Genomic DNA, 24,295 nt, shown 5'->3' with positions numbered 1-24,295 from the left:
GGGCCAGAGAAAGTGGGGCCAAAAAGGTTAAAATCATTATTTTAAGGGTCTGAAAAGATCAGTCACACAGCTCACAGAAAGGACACTTGATTAAAATGGAGGGATTTATCACAGCTGAGAACATGTTGGCTGTAACAGCGCCATGTAGGATCCTCCAATGCACGTCACCAGCCACCTTTTAGAGGTGACTTGTCGAGCGTCCTCCATTTGGGGGGAATGTCCACACAGTCTGTCTGTCCAAACACACACACACAGTTCTGTAATGCAGGTTTCTTTTGTCGATTGCCTTCAGTTAATGTAGAGTGTCCAGGGTTTAGGTTGAAATCGGGGAAGGCATCTTGAGACTCTTTTCTTTTGCGGACAGTTTCTGCCTCCAGAGTTCCTACCCTCTCTTTACCATCCCGGTAGAATTGATCACTAGCAGAGAGTCCACCATCTGAGCATGGTGAGCACAGGATCTGCTGTCTCCAGCTGCTGCTTTAAAACCACTGTCTTTTTGACAGTCCTGGGGTGGAGCTGCAGCACACATCCAGCCTGGCAACACAAATAAATAGCAGCTTATACAGAGAGGCAGTTCTTTCTGTCCTAAGCTGTGCCATTTTAACAGAACACAGGACTTAAAAATTTCAAAAGAAAAACAAGGTAAACCATTTAGCTTTAACAATCTAAAATCAGTTAAAAAGAGAGCAGCATCTAGCGGCAGGTTATTGATGCGCCTGCAAATGCAGCTGGCCACCTGCCTACAAACTAAATCAGGAGGTCCCGCAAGGTAACTCAGAACAAATTGCACTCTTAATGTGACTAATCTGCTGCCCAGGTGGACACGGCACTGACTCCCCTCGTCTCTAGGTAAAAACAAAATCGGCTGTGGCCTTCAATACAAACCATTCCAGAAAAAAATGATAATTTTTGACTGTACTTGGGCCAAGAGACCTGATGGAGGGTCCAGACAGTCTAGCCAATGCCCCAGTAGGGAGCCTACCAGGTTATTTAAGACCAACATTCTGCATCTATTTGACATTTGTGAATGTAACCAGTTCCACTTTGCCACCTTGCCATCTCATTTCTGTGCAAGACCCTCCCAATTCTTCGTCACAGCGTTATCATTAAACTGAAACATACCTTGGGACTTTATCCTTTCTCACCTTCAGGATAGGTTATAGGGGAGAACAAGGAGGCCTCCACATCACTCTCCAAACATGAGAGCTTCACTTTTCCCCCAATTTACTCTGGCAGAGGAGATTGTAACACTTAAGTCAGGGAAACACATCAATAGTTGTTGTTGGCCACAGCCACGCCACACAGGCCAGCAATACAATTTACTGTTCCCACTCAATTCCAGGTAAAAAAAAAAAAAAAAAGAAGTCATTGCACCCCAAACCACATCCACATAATTCCCAGCAACCCCAAAATCACACAGAAAACAAGCATCGATATAAACCCCAACATTTGCGACTCGCCAATGTGTTGACGTCTTTGTGAACTGTAATTAAAACAGCATCATCAATATAGGCATTTTTTGATAATGTTAACGTATTACTAGAGTTTTCAAAACATGACCTTCAACTGTGTAACATGAAGCAAAATTCTTCTTTTCACCCAACAAAACCAGGCAATTATGGCAACGTAGATTGGCTGTTATGAAGAAATTATGACACTGGCACCAAATGATAATTTTGGAATATTTCAATGAATATCACCACAAACATTTGTAGGACGTCCAATTTAAATATCGGTCGTTGATTAAACAGCTTACAGATATCAGTCCTTCCTTATTCAGGGATGCATAAATCAATGGTGAAAACTGTAGATTCAATTGAATACATGAATACATGCTTTTATTAATATTGATACTCAATGTGCATAAATCAGTCAATTAAACAATTTCCTGGTGTTTATTTCAAAAATGTGAAATACTAGATGGCGTGGTACACACTGGTTTGCGTTCTCTCCCAAAATCCAAAATCATTAAGTGAAGATTTTGCCCAGGTGTGTGAATGAGGGAATGAATGGTTGTATGTCTCTACCACAATAAAATAAAATGATCGTAACATTTATTGGCTGATTTTTAAGTTTTTTTATTCGGACTGCAGGCAATGCATCCTCTCAGGTAGGTGTCAGATATTTTGTAAGAGGGTGCAAGATCTAGAGATGAGATTTAAATGCATTTGATAGTTATTATTTTCTCCTTTTTCCATAAAAAATCTTGTTTAACAGTCAGCTGTCACCCGAAGATTTAGCCCAGGTTCCGGCTAACTCCACTTCCAACATCTTGAACCGTCTGATGGTCAGCTATGATCCAAGAATAAGGCCTAACTTTCAAGGTAATACTTTAAAATACAGGTAAGTGATAAACAAAAGACATGTTACACTGATAGATTTTGTTAAAATTATTTGTGGTTGAGATATTTTAGGCTAACAACAGCTAGATTATGGGAAGCAATGCATCACCATCTGCAGCTCTTAGGGGTTTTCCTGATCTGAAGAAGTCATTAGCAACCAAAAAGTTAAACGAAGGTAGGAAAATGGGTTATATGATAATGGGTAAGCTCACTAAAAACATTAATATTTTTTTCTAATTGAAAAGTGTCAGAGGGCAAAATGTTATAATTCTTTGGATATAGAGCCTCATTTCTGAATCTAAAGGCTGTACACTCCCATAACTTCCCACATTGCATGTGTGTGTCTGAACTCTGTGGAAGGTCATTCAGGTATTATTTCATGTTATGTGGCTCTTCACTTGTTTGTTGCATTCCTTGCCTGGAGGAAACATGGCACCAGGATGCCTTATGAAAAGAAGGCAAGTCAGTGGCTTCATTGTATGTTTTGTAATGTTCATATTCCGTTAAGTCAGGGCCTACACAGTATTATGGAGCTGGTCACTCACGCTGATTTTGATCAGCGTGAGTACACAAATATATAATCGAATAGTATGCTATTATGGCTTGCAGCAGGATATGATCACTCCAAGGCAGAGAAAAAGCTCCCCCACATGCATGGTTCAGTACTAAGTACTAGATGGTTGAGTACTAAGTACTACATGGTTCAGTACTAAGTACTACATGGTTGAGTACTAAGGAAGTACTCTCCTACCTTTCTCTCTAATCACATTAGCTGCAGTTCCCCAGTCATATGGAAGATGCTGACCTTCATCCTCTGCTCAGTCTTTGTCCTCTTCATCTTCCTTGTTAACAAAGTCATCCACAAATCACCATCTTATGGTGTGCGTGTGTCTGTGTGTGTGTGTGTGTGTGTGTGTGTGTGTGTGTGTGAGTTGTGTTTCCATGGACTGATGAAACCATACTGGAACTACATGGACAAATGGACGTGCAGTAGATTTAAATCTTCGCCACAGTGAAAATCTTTAGGTTTTAATGAAGGCAATTGTAGCATTTAAACATCAATGAGCTATAAACTTTTGTATGTTATGAATTGGAACTTTGTTGATTATTGGGTTTTGATTTATGTTATTGTCACAATTATGAAATTATTTTTTATGGCATGGTTTTTAGAACCCCCGATCCTCACAGCAAGAAGGTCCTGGTTCAATGCCAACACGGGTGTATGTGTGGAGCTTGCATATTCTCCTCATGTTTCCTCATGGTTCTCTGTTTTCCTCCCACAATCCAAACGCATGCATAAGGTCACAAAAATAAACTCCTCCTAGCCTGTTGAAGTGTTGCTTTGTAATGCTCCCAGATTAGCATAATAAAACAAAAAAACATTAATTCAGAATAATGGTAATACTACTGTCTGGGCCATTTTAAATTATGTCTGCTAAATACTTTATTGACTGTAAATCTATTGGTAATTTAGTAAGCAAATATTGGTGGAATATTTTTTTCCCCAAGTGTCACATCAACTCTTTAACTCACATCCATGTATTACATGTCAATGAAGAATCACATCATAACCTCTTTTTTTTTGTCCTTTGTGTTCCAGGTATCCCAGTAGAGTCACGGGTGAACATATTCATAAACAGCTTTGGTTCCATCCAAGAGACTACTATGGTAACACACACACACACACACACACACACACACACACACACACACACACATGTTCATGTCTCACATTCTGCTGCTTTGTGACACGGGTGACCCAAACACAATCATAGTAATACTAAAATTAGACAGTTATATACAACTGTTTGAATTATGATTGCTGTATTAGGTCTCATTTCCAGCAATTTAATGTGACATTTTGATTTATTGCATGACAAAAGTTCAATGGAAGAGGTGTAGAAAAATAATCACGAAAAGGTCTTTTAGCCATTTCCCTGACAATTTTTGATACATATGTCTGTCTGCATGTAAACATGCTTATATGAACATGTAGCACACAAGATGTGCTAAGAAGAGATGGTCCATCAGAAAAGGGTGTTCTTTTGTGTCTGTATATGTCTATATTTACCAATATCTTGACCTACAGTCTAAAATCGGATATGATATTGGATCATGTTGAAAATATATGTATATAACAAGTTTGCTTTCTTTGCCAACATATTTTTCCCCGAATGATTTTTTTTTTGACAAATGTGTCAAACCACAGTTCTCCAGCAACTGACCAGATAAGTGCCAACTTAGCAAGACATTATAAAATGTACTTTCTATTCCAGCAAATTTTGTTCAATCTACTTTGGACAAATCTGAATAGATGATATTGTTTGACATTCTGTCCCGGACAGAGGTAGAATTTGTGTGGAAACAACTGCCCTCAGTTTAAAAGCAGTAACAGATGAAAGAGGGAAAAAAAAAACAGACGGTATCTAAATTCGGCCTTTCGGGCAAATATGTATGTAATTGGGATGTTGATGAAATATTCCTACTGGATTGACATTAAGGTGCCAGACTGAGCCGGTATCCTTATGTTTGCTACAAGGTGTGTAGCAAACAAACTCCGCTCACATTTAAAGGCAGACAACGGGAGTCCAATAATGACACTGTGAAGCCTCCTATCCATGGGGTGACGGCAACGGGGCATTAAATGTACAGATGTAGTCTCATAGTCAACTGTCAACTTATGTTAAATTAAATAAAACTATCTATCTATCTGTAACCTGCATTTGATGTGATTCTGCATAATCACAAAGCCATCTTGTCGTGCCATCTTCCACATGGCACAGACACAATGGACACAATGCAGAATCTATCCCTGATCTGCATTTGCCTTCCAGCTGCCTTAGTGACAGCGAGACAAGCAGTGAGAATAATGCACTGCCACTCTTCTAGTTTTCAAACCATCTCACCTCATCTGGCCATGGATGAAGCAATAAGAATATTTTTGTGTCAGACATACAGTTGTGATCATATGCTCAGTTTATGAAAGGAACTTATGGCAAAATATTGATAGTCACTAATGGATTACAGATTCAGCCATTCAAGAGAAAGTAAAGTCTAAATTGATCTATTAATGTAATGGAAAAGAAAACGATATCCACAAACTGGTGAGAAGTATATTTCAAATATTTTTACAGTAATTTAGACATATATCAGACATGTAAAAACATGCGTTTAAAATAACTGTCCAATTTTGGAATTCATGACAAATCTAGGCAGTTATAAACATTTAAGAGCAAGGAGGCATTTTCTACAGTGAGGACACTTTAGATTGGGGTCGTAAAAATTGCCAATAAATTGTAATATACAATACTAATGTTCTACGTAATTATAATATACATGACTTCAATAATTTTTACTTTCTTGAAACCAATCTACTAAATAAACTAACAAAGTCCATCTGTAAGCTGTTCTTTCAACTCCTGTCTGATAAAGTTCTCAGTCAAACAGGTCATAGGTGATCATAGAATTTGGAAATAATTTGGAAACAACTCTGTATGATGAAGCAGTAATGGAAAAAAAAATCCAAACCGCAGTCTTCAGAGTAATTAAGCCAATTATTCTAGGAAAAAAAACTTTCTAAAATTTCTGAATTGCGTTAAAGAGATTTCATCTGACTCCTCTCTATGGAGGAGCTGCAGCTCTACTCAGAGCTCCTCCAAGATGACCGAACTTTTCAACTCTAAGTGGGTTGATTTAGTGTTTTCTTTCTCTGAAGGACTACAGGGTGAATATTTTTCTTCGCCAGAGATGGAATGACCCTCGCCTTCAACTTCCTACTGATTTTAAGAGTGAAGCCCTCACTGTTGACCCCAAGATGTTCCAGTGTTTGTGGAAACCTGACCTTTTCTTTGCCAATGAAAAAAATGCCAACTTTCATGATGTCACACAGGACAACATCCTTCTCTTCATCTTCAGGAACGGAGATGTCTTGATTAGTATGAGGTACGTACAATCTTTTTTTTTTTAATGTTTTCTTAATGTTTTTTTTTTTGAGAGGGACAGGGTATCCTCCATATATAACATCAAGTTCAACAGTATTTATGCAGGTCACAGTAAAGTAAATTATGTGGATAGTTTCAGCAAATACCATCAGATAAATAAAAGATGTGATAAAAAAGCAAGTCTATACTGGAAAAACTCTGAGGATCAAATCTCACTAGACAATCTAAATTCGCAATAAAAACCAAGTTATATTATATTTAAAAGATAACGCCACCTCTAGTAATAAGTATGAAATGTTGCTATCTTTTCTTTTTCTGGAAGAAATACTGGGATAAAGATACAAAAAAAATCAAATAGAAAAAACTGTGTGTGGGGGTTTCTGTGTCAACAGTGACTCAAGAAATTATTGAAAGACTATCATTGTCACATTTTATTCAATCATTACTCTGTTGCTAAAACTATTTGACACCTTCCGTTGAACATGGGCAAAAACTGAAAGATGATTACACTTAATACACATTCTGTATTTGTGTGCCATAATAGTATCTGTTTTAGACTAAGACTGTGGTGATATATTCAGGAACCAGTGGCATGCGGTGAGGTTCATGACTGGTGGAAACTGACGTTTACTGTAGCTTGCTATTGCTAATTTTATTATTCTGCAGCCGAGTAGTAAGAAGGATCCCTGGGATCACCAGTGCCCCCTACCATGAGGCATGGTTACTGCGTGCCTCACTTAATGTCTCTTCGCAGTCGTTTTATGATCACTCAGCACAAGAAACACGTTACAGTTGTTGATGAAAATACATTATGCACATCAGCTAAACTATGGAAATTTATTTCATATTTAAAAGTGCTTGAAATTTTTAATAGTGACATACATAGAGACAGCAATGCAGTCTCAGTGCATAGCATGCCAGCACATTTAGCATAATCATTGTGCAATCCGTAGTGGACTAAGCTGGTTGCTGTGTCACCGCACGTTTCTTTTTCATATTTGAATGGTAAATGTGAATCTTTTTTTTAGCAATTTTGAAAAAAAAAAGTTTTTTTCTTTCCGTGATGACTCCCCTGCCTCTAGTGACTGCACGTCACTGGTAGGAACCATCAGTATGGTGATGCATTAACTCCACAACTCAGTGCTGAGCTGCTTCTATAAATATACCTTTCATTCCATTGTCTGATTTTGCCAAATACAACTTCATTTGCTAATCCCTCCCTGGAAGCAGTTTAAAACACACTTAGACTCTGTAAATAAAACTAACATAAAAAAAAATGAAAACAACTTGGTGCATTATCTCTCAAGAATCCCTTTATGTGTTCTGACATAAGAGAATAATTCAGTATCCGGAACAGTGCTACAGTGGGGCAAAAAAGTATTTAGTCAGCCACCGATTGTGCAAGTTCTCCCACTAAAAAAAGATGAGAGGCCAGAAAATGTCATCATAGGTACAAATGGGAGTAAAGAATCCAGGAAATCACATTGTAGGATTTTTAATGAATTAATTAGTAAATTCCTCTGTAAAATAAGTATTTGGTCACCTACAAACAAGCAAGATTTCTGGCTCTCACAGACCTGTAACTTCTTCTTTAAGAGGCTCCTCCGTCCCCCACGTTACCTGTAATGGCACCTGTTTGAACTGGTTATCAGAATAAAAGACACTTGTCCACAACCTGGAACAGTCACACTCCAAACTCCACTATGGCCAAGACCAAAGAGCTGTCAAAGGACACCAGACACAAAATTGTAGACCTGCACCAGGCTGGGAAGACTGATCTTCCAATAGGTAACCAGCTTGTTGTGAAGAAATCAACTGTGGGAGCAATTATCAGAAAATGGAAGACATACAAGACCACCGATCCTCGAGACCCTCGATCTGGGGCTCCACCCAAGATCTCATCCCGTTGGGTCAAAACGATCACAAGAATAGTCAGCGAAAATCCCAGAACCACACGGGACCTAGTGAATGACCTGTAGAGAGCTGGAATCAAAGTAACAAAGGCTACCATCAATGCTGCATTGCATCCAAATAACACCATAACTACTTTGAAGACGGGGGTGGAATCATCATGCTTTTGGGCTGTTTTTCTGCAAAAGGACCAGGACGGCTGATCCACGTAAAGAAAAGAATGAATGGGGCCATGTATCGTTAGATTTTGAGTGAAAACCCTCTTCTGTCAGCAAGGGCATGAAGATGAAATGTGGCTGGGTCTTTCGGCTTGACAAAAATCCCAAACACAGCAACAGAGGAGTGGCTTTGTAAGAAGCGTTTCAGTCTCCAGATCTCAACCCCATAGACAATTTTTGGAGGGAGTTGAAAGTCCATGTTGCCCAGCAACAGCCCCCTAAACATCACTGCCCTAGAGGAGATCTGCATGGAGGAGTGGGCCAAAACAGCAGCAACCATGTGTGAAAAAGTAACAGAAAACATCTGACCTCTGTCATTGGCAACAAAGGGTATGTAACAAAGTATTGAGATAAATGTTTGTTATTGACCAAATACTTATTTTCCACCATAATTTGCAAATAAATTCTTTAAAAATCAGACAATGTGATTTTCTGGATTTTTCTTTTTTTTCTCATTCAATCTCTCATAGTTGAAGTTTACCCATGATGAAAGTTACAGGCCACTCCCATTAGTTTTTATTATTTATTATTATATAATATTATATAATATTTATATTATTACTATTATTATATTTTATTATTATCAAATAATTTTATTATTATTTATTAACTTGCTCAATTGGGGGCTTATTAAATACTTTTATGCCCCTCTGTATATAAAGTAGGGTGATCATAGTTTGATTTCCAAAAAAGGGGATGCGTAACTCAGCCTCAAGATATTTAAATGATGCTTGACATTTACTCGACAATGTCTCATCACTTAAATAAGTATGCCTCCTCTGCTGGTAAAGAAAACAAAATAATGTATCTTTATATCTGAAGAACACAAACCAGCAGTTATTAAATCTGTGATGCTTTAAAAAATATGTCTTTAACACGTGTCAAAATAAAATAAAAACAAAATTAAAAACATGAAAAACAATGAGAACTGAACTCTTACAAATTCAAATTCAATATAGATTCCAAAAATGTTATTTGTCCCATTGGGGCAATTACAAAAAATAATCCATAAAAGATACCCCGCTCCACTCCCTAGAAGCAAGATGATGGTGAGCTTTAATAAATAAATCCTGCTCGTGTTTTTCGTTTTGAGTGTTTATTTGTTTGTGTTTAGACTGTCCGTCACACTGTCCTGTCCCTTGGATCTTACACTGTTTCCCATGGACACGCAACTGTGTAAGATGCAGCTGGAAAGCTGTGAGTACATGCTTTTTACAATATGTCTAATATTCTATAATTGGTTTATAATAATGTTGAATAGTAAGGTCCAGTAAAGTGGATTGATTTCACAGTAACAATACAGGAAAAAGGATCTACTTTTGTATGCGCAAGGTACTTGGATTATGGTTTGATAAAGTGCTGCTGCCAGTATATCTATCCACAAATCCTACTCATGACTGGCTGATTCACCCCCACTCCCACACCCATCATTTTGATTAATCTGCATATGGCGAGCCAGGAAATACATTAAATCTATGACTTAGGGAAAAAAAGAACATTGCGGCAGGTGTAAGTTTTATTTGTATTGAGGATTGTTGCTCATCTCATCTTCAGCATAAAAGGAATAGTGTGAGCTTATTTAATTGGGTGTATAAAAACCGAGTCCCAGAAAGAAAGAAAAAAAAGAGAAAAGCCGACATAAATATTACAGCTCTTTTGCCCAAGTGATCAGTTTCATCATATCATTGGGGCCAAAACATAAACATAATGAGTATGTAAAATTTCTACTGTGTATCTCAAGGCCATTTGTTTTTTCTTTTTTTTTTCGTTTGGCTATTGTTAGTTGGATATACCACCAGTGATCTGGTGTTTAAGTGGCAGTCGGACCCAGTTCAGATGGACGAAATTGCTCTACCCCAGTTTGACATCAAACAAGAAGACATAAAATATGGAAACTGCACAAAATATTATCAGGGAACAGGTAAGTAAATTCAAACAAGCTCCTATTTTACACCACCAGGGCGCATGATGAGGCATAAAGGGACTAAAAAAAAATTGTATCAATCTTCTTTCTTTATAATATGATTTATTTAACAACTAGAAATGCATCTATTATTTGAAACATGAGTATTTGAATTTTGCCTCAAAAGAGCACAAAATTGAAATTTGTGTCTTGTATCAGTAATTAATCCACATAATTTCAATTTCACAAGTTTTTAGGGAGAATAAAGTTTGGTTTTTTTTAATACTAATTCTAAAAGATGTTAGTCTATGTTGAAGAAATAGTTGAAGCCTCATTTTACTGCTACATAGATGATGTAATGTAAAAATGTTTTAGCGGCTTCAACAACTGTTTTTAATTTAATTGCCTCTATTGGCGCTTTCTATGGCTCACATAAGCAATATCACAATTGTTTACTTTTAGCCCCGATTAGCCTACTAACCGAGATTAGATGTGTCTTGTTTCAAATTCACCCTATATGGCCATCTACTTTTCATGTTATAACTACCAGTAGCCTATAAGAGCCTTATGATGTCATACGTTTCACAATCATTTATCAGCCAAGATTACTTCTTGGTGGCTAATTGTCATCTAATTTTTGTCATTTTTCAGAGAGGTCATCTATTACTTTCGTTGTTAATATGTTAAAGCTGAAAGATTTGTAAAAACTTACTTTTACCTTTGAACAGACTTAATGCTATTCATGGTTTAATAGCAAAGACTGCATAAAATGGTGTAGGAAAAAATTTCAAACAATGAGGAAAGCATATGAACAGTATGGGGATGTTCACTCTTATCAGAATGAAAAGAAACAATCTGTAATTCAAAATCTAAAAATTTGATTCAGGAAAAATAACACTATATATGTGTTGTAATAAATAACACTAAAGACATATCAAAAATCAAAGTTGCATGATTTAGTAAGAGCAAGTAAATATGTAGACAAATATACTTGCATGTGGCATGAACACTCCAAGAGTCAACAATGTGTTTGTTCTATATTGGAAAAATTCTATTCTTTCATTGGTTGATATTTTACATAAAATTTTATTGCATTCTGCTTTTTGTGCATCGTTACTGAAACAGTATCCAATGGTTGCCATGCTGTAGCAGGTGTGTTTTTTTGTACATGTTAATAGTCAGAACTTTGGTCAAAATACATAGGTATATTCAAATATTGTATTTTAACATTTTCCTTTTAAATATAAGAATAGTTCTAAAAATTAATAGTTATTCCCGTATCACCTTGGTTCTTATGTGATTTATTAATGTATGAAAGAGCTTAAAGTATTCAGAGAGTTTTAATAAGAGCAGAGAAGGGCAAGGGGACGTAGTGGAAAGATACTGTAAAGGACAGGTAACCTCATCCATCAAGTAGCAAAATGCAGCATCACCATAAAAGAACCTGATCACAGCATTAAGATATCTGGTTACTTGGAAACCAGGTATGTTTGTTATATTAAAGTTGTTTGTGCAATGTTATTATCAGTGATATAACTGGATCATTGATGTATTCAGAACTTAATTTCCACCTGAGGCAGATTGGGCTCACAAAGTTGTTTACATGTGGTCACGATGTGGCAATAGTGGGTCACGTGATTGGTATTGCCCCAAAGGATCTTAGTTCCTAGTCATCATATAATATATCTGAAAGAAGTGGATTCACCCCCAGGATCTCTGAGGAAACATTCAACCTTTCAGAAAAAAAGCACAGAACTGGATAAGATGGAGGCAGATGATCCATTATGAAAGCCTTTGAAGGGAAACACCGAAAGGGAAAAGATCTTATCTTATGTCATCTCCTCACCTGTTTGCAAATCTTATTGTGGCAACTGGACTTTGTTTCTTTCATTTATTATGTTTCACCTATCATGGGTAAAGCTTCTTCAGTGCTTAAATAGTAAAATGATTTTTCTTCTTCATTTTAACTTCTCGGTAGTTCCACATGTTTCTGGCAATTGATTTTAATTTGGGTGATCAATGTTCATTCAATTGTCAATGAGATTTTCAAACTGATGTTATAATAAGACCAAATGTATGAACTTAATACTTGGTAACTTCCTGTATAGTGCCTTAAGATTATGTTAAAGCACTGTGCACAGTCAACCCAGTGACAACACATGGTTGGTTTCATTGGTTGAAAAGCGGCAGAAGAGGGATGGATGGATGGATGGATGGATGGATGGATGGATGGATGGATGGATGGATGGATGGATGGATGGATGGATGGATGGATGGATGGATGGATGGATGGATGGATGGATGGATGGATGGATGGATGGAATTAAAAATTGTTGCTCCAATTTCAACCTGATGTACCAAAAGCCAACTGTGGAATCGCAAATGGAAATTTTAAAGTAGAAACTATAATATTGACTCTGTCATCCATTTCTCTTTGCTGGCTGTCTTCTTTTTATATTTATTTTGTTTTCCTGTCTGCCAAAATAACAGTTAAAGGCGTGTTTTAAAGGGATTTTGAAAGCAAAGCAGTGGTCAGTTTAAAGGAAGAGGGAAAAGGGAATAGGTAAAATAATCACCTCCTCCCATCTATTCATCTTCCTCCTGCCTTCAAACATTAGCCTTGCCCTTAAAACGTGATTAAAGGTTGTAAGGACATTTGGACGGTGTTAACTTTCTTTCACTGTACTGTATTATAGACATTGCTCGAATCAGGACTCCCAATACGGTGTTAATATATTCATCACTATAAAAGGCAGATTTCACAAGGAATCTATCAGTATATGACAAGCCGGTTTCTTGCGTCATTTTGGTCACACAGTATTTTCATAGCCCATATCCTGCACCTCCATGTTGTAAAATTCCAACTGTCTTTGTGCATGTTATGAAATTCTACTAAGTATTTGCCTTTTGCAGCGGTAGATTTCACACCAGTATAAGCATTTTCTTGTTATGCAATTCTTGCCAGTATATGCCATGAATTGCTGTCGAAATCTAACAAGTAGAGGCCTTAGGTTTTAGTATAATTCCCACCAGTATCTCATTACATCCTCCTGCTCTCTTATATGCAGATAGTAGTTACTACAGTTGAAGTAATGGAAATTTTGATTGGCAGTATTTATCAGTAACCTCAGAAATGAGTTAAAATGTGAAATATGTGAAAGTCAATGCCGTCCATTGTGTCATCATCAAATGTCAGCGGTGACTATATTCTCTTTAATGAAGACAATGACTTCTTTGTGATGTCATTTTGATAGGAGACATCTAGGATGACTCTTCATGACAAGCCAAGCAAACACAGTAAATTAGATCAAGAATCATTATAAAACAAGCTTGAGTCAGACAAAAAAATTGTCCAAGATATAAAACGGAGGTCCCTTTGTACATAGCTACTACTTTGCTTACTTCGTTTCTTCACTTAACATGCAGAGGTTTAGCAAACTATTGATAGCAGTTAATCATTGCTTGAAAGTTTAGACATTTCACTAGTGCTGTTTCTTCTCAAACTTTGACTGTCCTTATACTGAAATGACTTACCAGCAGGTTATCAGCAAAGTGTTTTTAAGCTAGAAAGAGAGGAAAAACTAGGTCCAGCTGCATTGGGAAATTTCTGCCTCTTGAAAAAATGCCTAGGCATTTATCTGTTGCGCCACTGCAGGTAAATGGCACTGAATTGACACTTCAATCCAGTGTCAATAGGGGCCTGGTTGATAAAAGGCAGAGCAAAAAATATACCAGCCATAACTGCAAATACTGATTATGTACAAGCTTCCATCTGGTGAGGAGAGCTCTTAGCATTCAAAAGAAACAATGTCATGCCCAAAATTCATGCAACTGAGCCCAATGTACATCCTATCAATATTGAAAATGTACCCTAAGTCATGCTCCATGAATGGTGACAAAACCAAAATATTAGGATTTGAAAACCCTGCTTGCTTCGTGAAGGACCTTACCAGTGCAACTTTGCAGCTCAGGTCCATAGCTTCAACCTACTACCAACATCAATTTGGTGATAAAGACTTTCTCACTTAATGCAAAAAGAAGAATTGTTTTATTTAATCGGAGTTCTATTTTTCGCTCATTATTAAAGCACATGAAGGGGATTCCACTTAACTGATGGAACTGCAATTGCAACCAATGAAGGAATTTTATGGCTAAAAATGGAACTGTGGATTTAATGTGATTCATCTGTCTTTTGGCACTATGACAGAGAAATAGGTTTGAGAAAATATCACCATATTTTAAAACCCCACCATATTCTGTCCACATTTTATGGTCAGAATTCATTTGAAATGATATGATTGCCCATTACCCCACCTGATATTAGTTTGGGTCTAGGTACCTGTGTATAAAATAGATATGGGAAAGTATTAAACCGTGGAAACAAACAAATCTGGAAATAGAGAAACCCAAAACAGGTCAGTTCAAATAATAGAAGATCGGCTCCGATTCCAGCATCCGTCTACCAATATATTCACTCTCCCTCCTCTGTCTTGTACACCTTTCCTTTCATTTTGTCTGATAGTCTTCTATCGCATGGTACCCCTGATACTTTTCTCCACCCATTCCAACCTGCTTGAACATGTCTCTTCACCTCTTTTCCACACTCTCCGTTGCTCTGGACTGTTGACCTCAAGTACCTGAAATCCTCCAACTTCTTAATCTCCACTCCCTGTAGCTTCACTGTTCCAGCCGGCTTCCTCTCATTCACATACATACATGTACTCTGTCTTGCTGTGACTAACCTTTATTTCTCACCTTTCCAGCGCATACCTCCACCTCCCTAGATTTTCCTCAACCTGTTCCCTGCTATCACAGATCACAATGCCATCTGCAAACATCATGGTCCATGGAGATTCCTGTCTAACCTCATCTGTCAGCCTGTCCATCACCACTGCAAACAAGAAAGGGCTCAGAGCTGATCCCTGATGGAGGTCCACCTCCACCTTGAACTTCTCTGTTACCCCAACAGCACACTGCACCACTGTCTCACAGCCAGCATACATGTCCTGCACCAGTCTGACGTTCTTCTCTGCCACTCCAGATCCCCTCATACAATACCAGAGTTCTTCTCTTGACACCCTTTCATATGCTTTTTCGAGGTCTACAAAGACACAATTCAGCTCCAGCCGGCCTTCCCGGCCTTCTCTGTACTTCTCTATTAGCATTCACAAAGCAAATACTGCATCTGCAGTACTCTTTCTAGGCATGAAGCCATACTGCTTTTCACAAATGCTGACTATTGCTCTCAGTCTAGTTTCCACTACTCTTTCCCATAACTTCCTTGCATGGTTCATCAACTTTATCCCTCTATAGTTCCAGCAATTCTGCACATGTTTTTTTTTCCGTGTTTCTTTCCAGGATACTACACCTGTGTTGAAGTGATTTTTACACTGCGTCGCCAGGTTGGTTTCTACATGATGGGAGTTTATGCACCAACTTTGTTGATTGTTGTCTTGTCTTGGTTATCCTTCTGGATTAACCCTGATGCCTCAGCAGCAAGGGTGCCCCTTGGTGAGTTACATTTTGAACAGTAAATTTGAAATGATTCACATATCGTGTTGACAGTTGACTATACAACGCCTGAGTAGCTGCCATGGTTGAGGTGTAAAGGATATTGTTCAATATTGCAAGTACAAAAGAGCAATGAGGGAAGAATGAATGACATTTCAAATGTTTAATTGCTTGCATTCAATATCTTATATATTTACAAATATGTATGTGAAATCAAATTTTGTAACAAATCTTTCAAAACATGCAGTTGCACTATTAACATTGTCTAATATGCAATAGAGGAGAATGGTAATACTGTATTTGTAAGATATGAATGATTAAATCAGTTCAGATTTGCAGAACATCCATTATTAGAGTTTTCTGTTATGTTGTGTTATGTTATGTTATGTTATGTTATGTTATGTTATGTTATGTTATGTTATGTTATGTTATGTTATGTTATGTTTGTTTTTGTTTTTTTATAGAGACAAACATAGAGACAAACAATCATTCACTCACTCATTCATTTGAAATAATTTTGGGTTTGTTAATTAATGATGGCTGTTTTGAAGGAGCCTTTGAAAAATCAAAAATAACAAAACCTATGAAAATATGGCCTTGATATATAGCGCTTGGGAGTTGTTTAACTATGTTTATGGACCTTTGAGAATGTCAATGAAACACATCATATATATATTTTGGTTTGTGGCTATTGCTTTGGATTATTTTTTTTTTATTTTGCTCCAAATTCTACAATTTTCAAGGCATTTGGGTGATTCTATAAATATACATGTGCTTGGATTGAGGATTCTATTTTTCATATTGCAAACACAGAATTCTAACAAAAATGAATAAGTGCCAAAAGAGCAGAAATTAAAATGTGCTTCTTCAAACCTCGATGGAAAAAATTGGGGAGCGCCCAGGGGCAGAAAGAAATCTAAATTCAAATACTTTGATTCGCTTGTCTTAAGTCTTTACTTTTGTGCATATTTACTTAACATTGTCGCAATAGTTTGTCGTATTTCATAGGCGATCCACATTCTGTGGTTACCACATTCTCTGTGCTGGGAAGTCAAATGATTTATAAAGCAGATCAATCTGACCTGAGTATTTGGTCTGTTCATCTGTTGCGGCTGCATTTTCATTATGTTCCAGCCTTTTGATGGTCTTTTGGGACACTTCTATTAAAAGGCCAATTCGGAAGACAAGGCTTCTGGAATATTAGTAGTTAGTTGTACTCAAATTATCCATGATTCATGGTATCAGACATGTTGACTGAAATGTAAGGGATGCTTAATGTGATAGCATGACATTACACATAGTATCACATTGTGATAATGATTAGTTTGTCTTCATTTTAGATATTCATCAGTTCTATGTTGGCTTTTCAACTGAAACCAATTTGCATTTTGTGTTTCCAGGTATTTTGTCTGTACTCTCTCTTTCCAGTGAGAGTATGTCTTTGGCTTCAGAGCTTCCAAAAGTGTCCTATGTAAAGGCAATCGATATCTGGCTCATTGCCTGCCTACTTTTTGGGTTTTCATCCCTGGTGGAATACGCTGTGGTACAGGTGTGTTATTTCATACATACATAATTACTGATGAAAATCCCAAGCTTAAATCAAGAGTTATTGAATAATGACAAAACGAAAATAATGGGCCACACGCGAAATTCACGTGTCTCAGTAGGTATAGAATTTTTTATTCACAACATTTTTTCTTCATTTATATGTCAATAGGGTGGTCTGTGGAAGAGCATGTCATTGAAATTATAATACATTAAGTATATTATAAAACAACTGAATTGTGAACTCATACTCTACACCCTCAACGCTTAGGGGCTTTCCCAGCAAAAATGAATAACTACTTAAATCATTATGTGGCCTGAACAACTTAAAATATCTGCAATTAATTTCAGAATTGAATGCCTTATTTGACGATTAAGGTGTTTTCAGCATAATAAAGAACACTTTACTAGCTATAGTTATCTTATCCTGCATCATAACAACAGATGAAAATGATGTGTCACATCAACAAATAAGATTTCAATAGCTCAGAATTGTATGAAGCATAACAGTGGCACTGCCATCCTATTCACTGTACCTTGCACATGTTTGAAATAAAAACCTGAATATATGAGCTTGTGTATTTTTTTAATCATTTAATAAATGCACAATGACAAGGTTTGTTTAGAGAGATTTGGTCTAATAAAACACAATTTCTTATATGATATTATATGTATCAAGTGAGGTTTCCTTGCTCAATCTCTCCATTAGTAAATGTTAAAAGCAAAAATAAACTGAAATCCTACTCCCTTTGTTTTTTAATATCAAATCACATAGGAATCACACACAAATTAAGATGATCTTAGCTGTTAGAGAACCAAAAGGCACCGAAAAATAACGCTGATCAGAAAGAGATCAGAAATACATAAAACAATTTGGAAAAAAAAGTAGACAGTGAACAATGCTTTTGTTTTGCATGAATATTTCAATTACACAATTCACTCTGTTGATCTATTCTATTAAACTACATTGAAATACTCTGTTTTTCTTCTTGTTTCTTTCTGCCTCTAAAGGTAATACTGAACAGTCCCAAACTGATTGAGGAAGAAAAGGCCAAAATTGCCGCAAAAGAGAAAGTTTTGAAAGAAAAAGAGGGAACGAAGCCTTCAAATAAACCTAACACATTGAATGGGACTGGTGGAACACCCATACATGTAAATATTTTGCAGGTAATTATTAATCCACAAAGAAAATATTTTCATTGAAAGTATTCATTCAATGCATACATTAAGTCTGGCGCATAAATAATAATAACACAATTGGACTGGAAATAAAGACAACATCATTGTTTCTCAGATTGTGTAAATACCTGCATTAAGAAGAAAAAATGGCAACACTTGTTTTGACTAGACCCTTACTGTTGATTATTTCTTTTGTTTTACATTTGTTTAGGTGCAATTGTTACTGACTTTTCATTACTCTTGGCTACAAAGAGTGCAGCTGAAATTCAACAATGACACATTATACATTATGGCTCTTTGAATATTTCACTCATCAAACTTTAACTTTTTTCTCTTTTTTTTACCAGGTGGTTGAAACTCGCTGTAAGAAAGTTTGTACCTCCAAGTCAGACCTTCGTTCCAATGACTTCAGTATTGTAGGATCTTTACCTCGAGACTTTGAACTTTCAAACTTTGACTGTTATGGTAAACCAGTTGAAGTGACAGGGGCCCTTAAATCTCAGAGCAAAGCCAACAAAAAGGCCCCACCATCTAAACCCGTCATACCTGCTGCTGCAAAACGCATTGACCTCTATGCAAGGGCTCTCTTCCCCTTTTCTTTCCTCTTCTTCAATGTTGTCTACTGGTCAGTTTATTTGTGAGCTAATAAGAGGCACTGGTTTGCATCGTGAATCGAAATGAATTGAGTAAAAACAAAGTAAACTCATTTACGGTATAATCTGATGACTCAGTCCAGATTTCCTTCATCCTAGAATCATGTTTGCTGGGGAAATTAATTGGAGTCCCTAGGTAAGGCTTTAGATTAAATTGCTTGGACATTTAGAGCTCCTTTGAGTTCATTCATCATGATAGTAATGCATGTGAATCTGTGACCAAAAAGTGGCTGTGCAAACTGTACTCACTAAACTGCCCAGGCATTAGAGAAATCCTCTATGCTGTAAATAAGAAATAAATGCTTTTCCAAGAAAGTAAGGCCTGAGATCGTCAGCAGTCCACTGCTACTTATACATTATATTATATTAGAGAATATTATGTTAGAGAATATAAGTATATGCTCCCAACATCTTGATGAATATCTTATATAATTCAATAAAACATTACAACAATTACTTGAAAGTAATTTCATCATTACTTCCACAATGATAATGTTTTAATTTGGTGCAAAAAAAACAGCAAATTTGTGTTTGTACTTGCCTGTATTTTAGACATAAAACATTCAGTGCTTTCCTGTTCTATCTGCTACACTTATTTCTGTGTGTCTTAGCGTGCAATGCCGAGTTTAATGGTGTCTCATTCATGAAGTGTTCTCCAAAACGATGCATTTGTCCAGGACAAGACCTGAAAGACATGAGACAAATGCAATGTTGAGCAGAAGAGGGTATTTTCCACCATGTACAAAAAAATCTAAGCATTTAAAGACTGCATATTTATGTTTACCAAATGTTTGTATTATGACTATTACACCAGTATATGTATCAATGCACTAATATTGCAGCTGCTAAAATTTGGAGAACATTTCCTCTCCTGTAATACTCCTGATTAGATAACACATTATCAAACACACACAGCTGGGGAATTTGGCAAAGTCATAGCCAGTTGAATCATGAGGTAAAACCTCACACAAGAAAACAAACCTCAGACATTTGCTTCTGATTTTTGTGTACCATGATTTATCATGTTCTGCTTTTTTTTTTATTATTATTATTATTAACAGCAGGGTCAGAGAAGTGAAGAGTCATGAACTTGTAAGTAGACTGAGACAGGGAGGGTGATGATCTATAATTTAAGATTTATCAATTGTCTGAGAGAGGAGACAACAGAGTTTAATTGGTCTGTGAGAAGAATCTCTTGGGACTCTGACCTTTCACATTTCTTTTTGAGGGGAATTTGGAGTTCAGTGGTCTCCAGCAGGTACTCAATCTGTTTGCATATATACTGCTCAAAAAAATAAAGGGAACACTTGAACAACACAATGTAACTCCAAGTCAATCACACTTCTGTGAAATCATAGTGTCCACTCAGGAAGCAACACAGATTCATTTTGACTTGTTTTAAGGACATTACATCAAAGTTGGATCAGCCTGGAGTTTGTTTTTACACTTTAATTTTGAGTGTGATTCCTAATCCAGACCTCCATGGGTTAATACATTTGATTTCCATTGATCATTTTTGTGTGATTTTGTTGTCAGCACATTCAACTGTGTGAAGAGCAAAGTATTTCATAAGAATATTTCATTCATTTAGATCAGGGATGTGTTTTTTAAGTGTTCCCTTTATTTTTTTGAGCAGTGTATTTTGGTACAAAAGTGTGTTACATTACGAGCAAACAAGTTCATCGTTGTTTTAGTCAGAATTAGATTCTGTCTAATCATGAAGTGAGTTTTTAAATAAAAAATAATTTGCTGCTTCATAGAAGTGTATAGTAGAACTGCAGCCTATAAACTCTCCTAATCACGAACAAATCGGCTTATAAACAGACTTTTCGATCAAATTTAGAATCTATCTTGCTAACAAGCCTTGGTGAACAAACACAACAAACCCACAGGCTTTCGCCATTGTAGCATAGCTGTAGTCATATCTAGTACACCACATTCTCCTGATATAATAAATATTTTTTTCAGCAAGCTACCCTCATTATGGCTCCCCAAAAATGACCAGTGCTAGTGATAGTGGTGTAAGAATTACAGTCGATCAGAAGAAGGAGACAATAGCTAAACATGTGAGTGGTGTCCGTGTTACAGATCTCGCCAAACAACACCACATGGCTAAGTCAATCATTTGTGATTGGGCCACATTCGGTTAATAGACAACCATTCACTATCATTCACACATATGGGCAATTGTCCTAATTTTTCCAATTAACCTGTTGCATGGTTTTGGACTGTGGGAGGAAACCAGAAGAAACCCACGTGGACACGGGGAAAATGTAAACCTCAACACAGAAAGGTCCACTCTGGGAATGGAACCAGGGTCCTTGGGTTGGGTGGAAGCATGAACCACTGAGCTGCCCATGAGCCAAATAGTCTGCACAAACATTCATAAAAAATAATTCATTGTTTATATCCCTCATCCTGCAATCATGGTTGCATTGGGGCAGGACTTTGTCTTGAATGATCTTCAGTCAGTCACAACCATACATGCTCCCAAACAGTTCAGAATTTTCTACTATAACAGTATGCTTTTGAACAGTAGGCGGTAACCAAAGAGACAAACAGTCTAGTGAAGTGCCATGCGCTATTGCCGCTGTTGCAATTGCCAAATCCATATTGGTGCTGGGAAAACACCAGATATTCAACCCAAAGTCATTTTGTTCCGAGCATATTAAGTCATGCACAAAAACGAAGCAAGTAAAGTTCAGAGTTCAGTCACTCCACCCAGTGGTTTGCGTGTCCCAGTGATTTTGGGAGCTATGTTGTCGGGGGTCACCGAAGGTAAACAGGTGCCGGATGAGGGACCAGACAAATTGTGGCTCAGAAGACCTCCCATGAAAAAGAAAACCACATCAAATTAGGCCAGTTGTGGCCCTCGGATCAAAATGAGTGTACACCCGTGGTGTACACGATGGTGGTGGGAACTGTGAAGTTTTTTGGTTTTGGACACAGTGGCGCTGAGGAAAAGACAGGAGGGAGAACTAGAGGTAGTAGAGATTAAAATGCTGAGGTTTTATTTGGGAGTTACATCAGAGTGATAGCATATGTTAGATGTTTTGGAGATAAAATCAGAGAGGCCAGATTGAGATAAGCTGGAAATAGGCGGGAGAGGGACCCCGCGATTCTGACAGTACCAGGTCCTGCAAGAGGATGAGCGGAGGAGAAACTATTGTTTTAACAAATGGACTTAACTGTTTATAACAGTCGCACATTACATTTCAGCTTCATTTTGGTTTGAAGCAAAAAATTTTAACTTTATGTTTTTGGGTACGAACTTGGAATCAATCTAAACATTATTTCAGGGGACTTTACAGATATATACGATGTAATTTTCAGGCCAACTGATGAAATGTCATTTAATCTTTTCAGAAAATTCTACATTCACTTTTTTATGTGTAAATGATACTTACATCCTATCAGGATACCAATAAACAAAAGAAAAAGAAAGAAAAAGTCAAAGCTAGTATATAGCTAAGGACCTTATCTCGCATCATTGTGAAAAACAAGTTTTATTTCAAATTCCTGAAGGCTTTATTGTTCAACTTTGTTTTTATATATCTCTTGGAAACATCCATCTGTCCATCGTTTTCCAATTATCCAGGATCAGGTTGCGGGGGCATCAGCTGAAGCAAAGAGGCCCCGAATTCCCTCTCCCCAGGAATTCCCCTGGGTCTTCTCCAGGGCCTCCTCCCGGCTGGACATGGCCGAAACACCTCACCAGGGAGGCATCCAGGAAGCATCCTAACCCGATACCTGAGCCACCACACCTGGTTCATCTCCACGTGGAGGAGCGACTCTACTCTGAGTTCCTCCAAGATGGCCAAGCTCCTCAACCTATTTCTAAGGGAGCGCTCAGACACCCTGAGGAGAAAGCTCATTTTAGTCATTTGGTTCTGTGACTGTGTTCTTTTCGTCACGACCCACGGCTCGTGGCCACGGGAACGTAGATAAACCTATTAAAATCAATGTCCATTTATTTTAATCCTGCCTCATGATACTTGCTCATACAGATTTTAATGGCCTATGAGAGGTTAAGACACACAACCTGAAGCTATTCCCAATTAGAGAAGCCCGCATCAAGTTTAAGTCCCTGGTGCTTGCCTACTGGGCAGCGAATGGGACAGGCCCGTCTTATCTCTTAATTCCATATTTTTCATTGGTCCTATTACTCGGTGCTTATAGCACCGCTTGTCATACAATTGGAAATGTTTGACATCATGTTTCTAAAACAATGTCTGCATCTTGTGGTCAAACCAGCTTATAACAGTTAAAATGTCATTTTTGCCTAAATAGAAATTGAAATCCTTGAGTCCTGCATAGATTGCTGCTGACAAGTACAGCATTTCATCTCGTGTTCTTAAATCATGCATTTTGTTAAAATCCATTGTCACAGTCAGTTGTGAATAATTACATTTTTTAAGTCATGTAACTACGGCTCCACGGTATTATAATAAGATTCTCATGAGGGAGTGTTTTTATATTTTGTGGCACTGTTGCTAGAAAACTACACACAAACTTTCAGGGTATCTTATTACATAATGGCAGTTTAAACCATCAATTGTGATTATATGAGGCTGTTAGACAGCCAGGTCTACCCCTTAATACCCTTTGAGTAGGATTAGATAGTATTGACAAATGATAAATGAATAATATTTTCAAGACATAAAAAAATAAACATACTGTCCATTCATTTTTGCTCTCAAGATTTTTACCTCCCGGTAAAATCAGTACTCTGGATGAAATTTCCTAAGAGGAAAATAAAGTTTTGGTGCAGATTCAACAGTAAGCAAATTTAAACGTTTCAAAACTCACTCAAAAGTGACAATTTTTGGCTTTAATATTCTATTACACAGCATATTCATATTTTTTTATCATCACTTTCTGATCTGGTCCTCAAAATATCTATAAGTGAATAAGGATAGGGTTACGTTACACATGATTACATTCTGAAGTGTTTTCTTGAATTCATTATTTATTTTTTTATTTTTTTATTTATTATTTATGTTCGCAAGTCACGTCTTATAAATCACTATCTTTGAAAATGCAAAAAAAAAAATACATTTACATAAAAAAAAGTTTTGCATAAAAAAGGTTG

General features: G+C 37.0%; 1 protein-coding gene across 1 annotated transcript in view; it reads left to right on the top strand.

Annotated features, from left to right (window-relative positions):
- The window catches only part of LOC147216951 (glycine receptor subunit beta-like), a 29,402-nt gene extending 9,755 nt beyond the window's left edge, over positions 1–19,647 (top strand). Inside the window, exons 3-11 of the mRNA XM_086176849.1 lie at positions 2,218–2,324; positions 3,943–4,010; positions 6,058–6,284; positions 9,527–9,609; positions 10,196–10,333; positions 15,674–15,826; positions 17,227–17,375; positions 18,383–18,538; positions 18,898–19,647. Of these exons, the coding sequence (XP_086032975.1) occupies positions 2,218–2,324; positions 3,943–4,010; positions 6,058–6,284; positions 9,527–9,609; positions 10,196–10,333; positions 15,674–15,826; positions 17,227–17,375; positions 18,383–18,538; positions 18,898–19,191 (1,375 nt within the window). The 3' untranslated portion in view covers positions 19,192–19,647. The remainder of the gene's footprint in view (positions 1–2,217; positions 2,325–3,942; positions 4,011–6,057; positions 6,285–9,526; positions 9,610–10,195; positions 10,334–15,673; positions 15,827–17,226; positions 17,376–18,382; positions 18,539–18,897) is intronic.
- Positions 19,648–24,295: the final 4,648 nt, after the last annotated feature.

This window comes from Fistularia commersonii, chromosome 29 (genome assembly GCF_037954325.1).
Source record: "Fistularia commersonii isolate RoL2024-O1a breed Wild chromosome 29, RoL_Fcom_v1.0, whole genome shotgun sequence".
NCBI lineage: Eukaryota > Metazoa > Chordata > Actinopteri > Syngnathiformes > Fistulariidae > Fistularia > Fistularia commersonii.
This window is presented reverse-complemented; position numbering and strand designations above follow the sequence as displayed.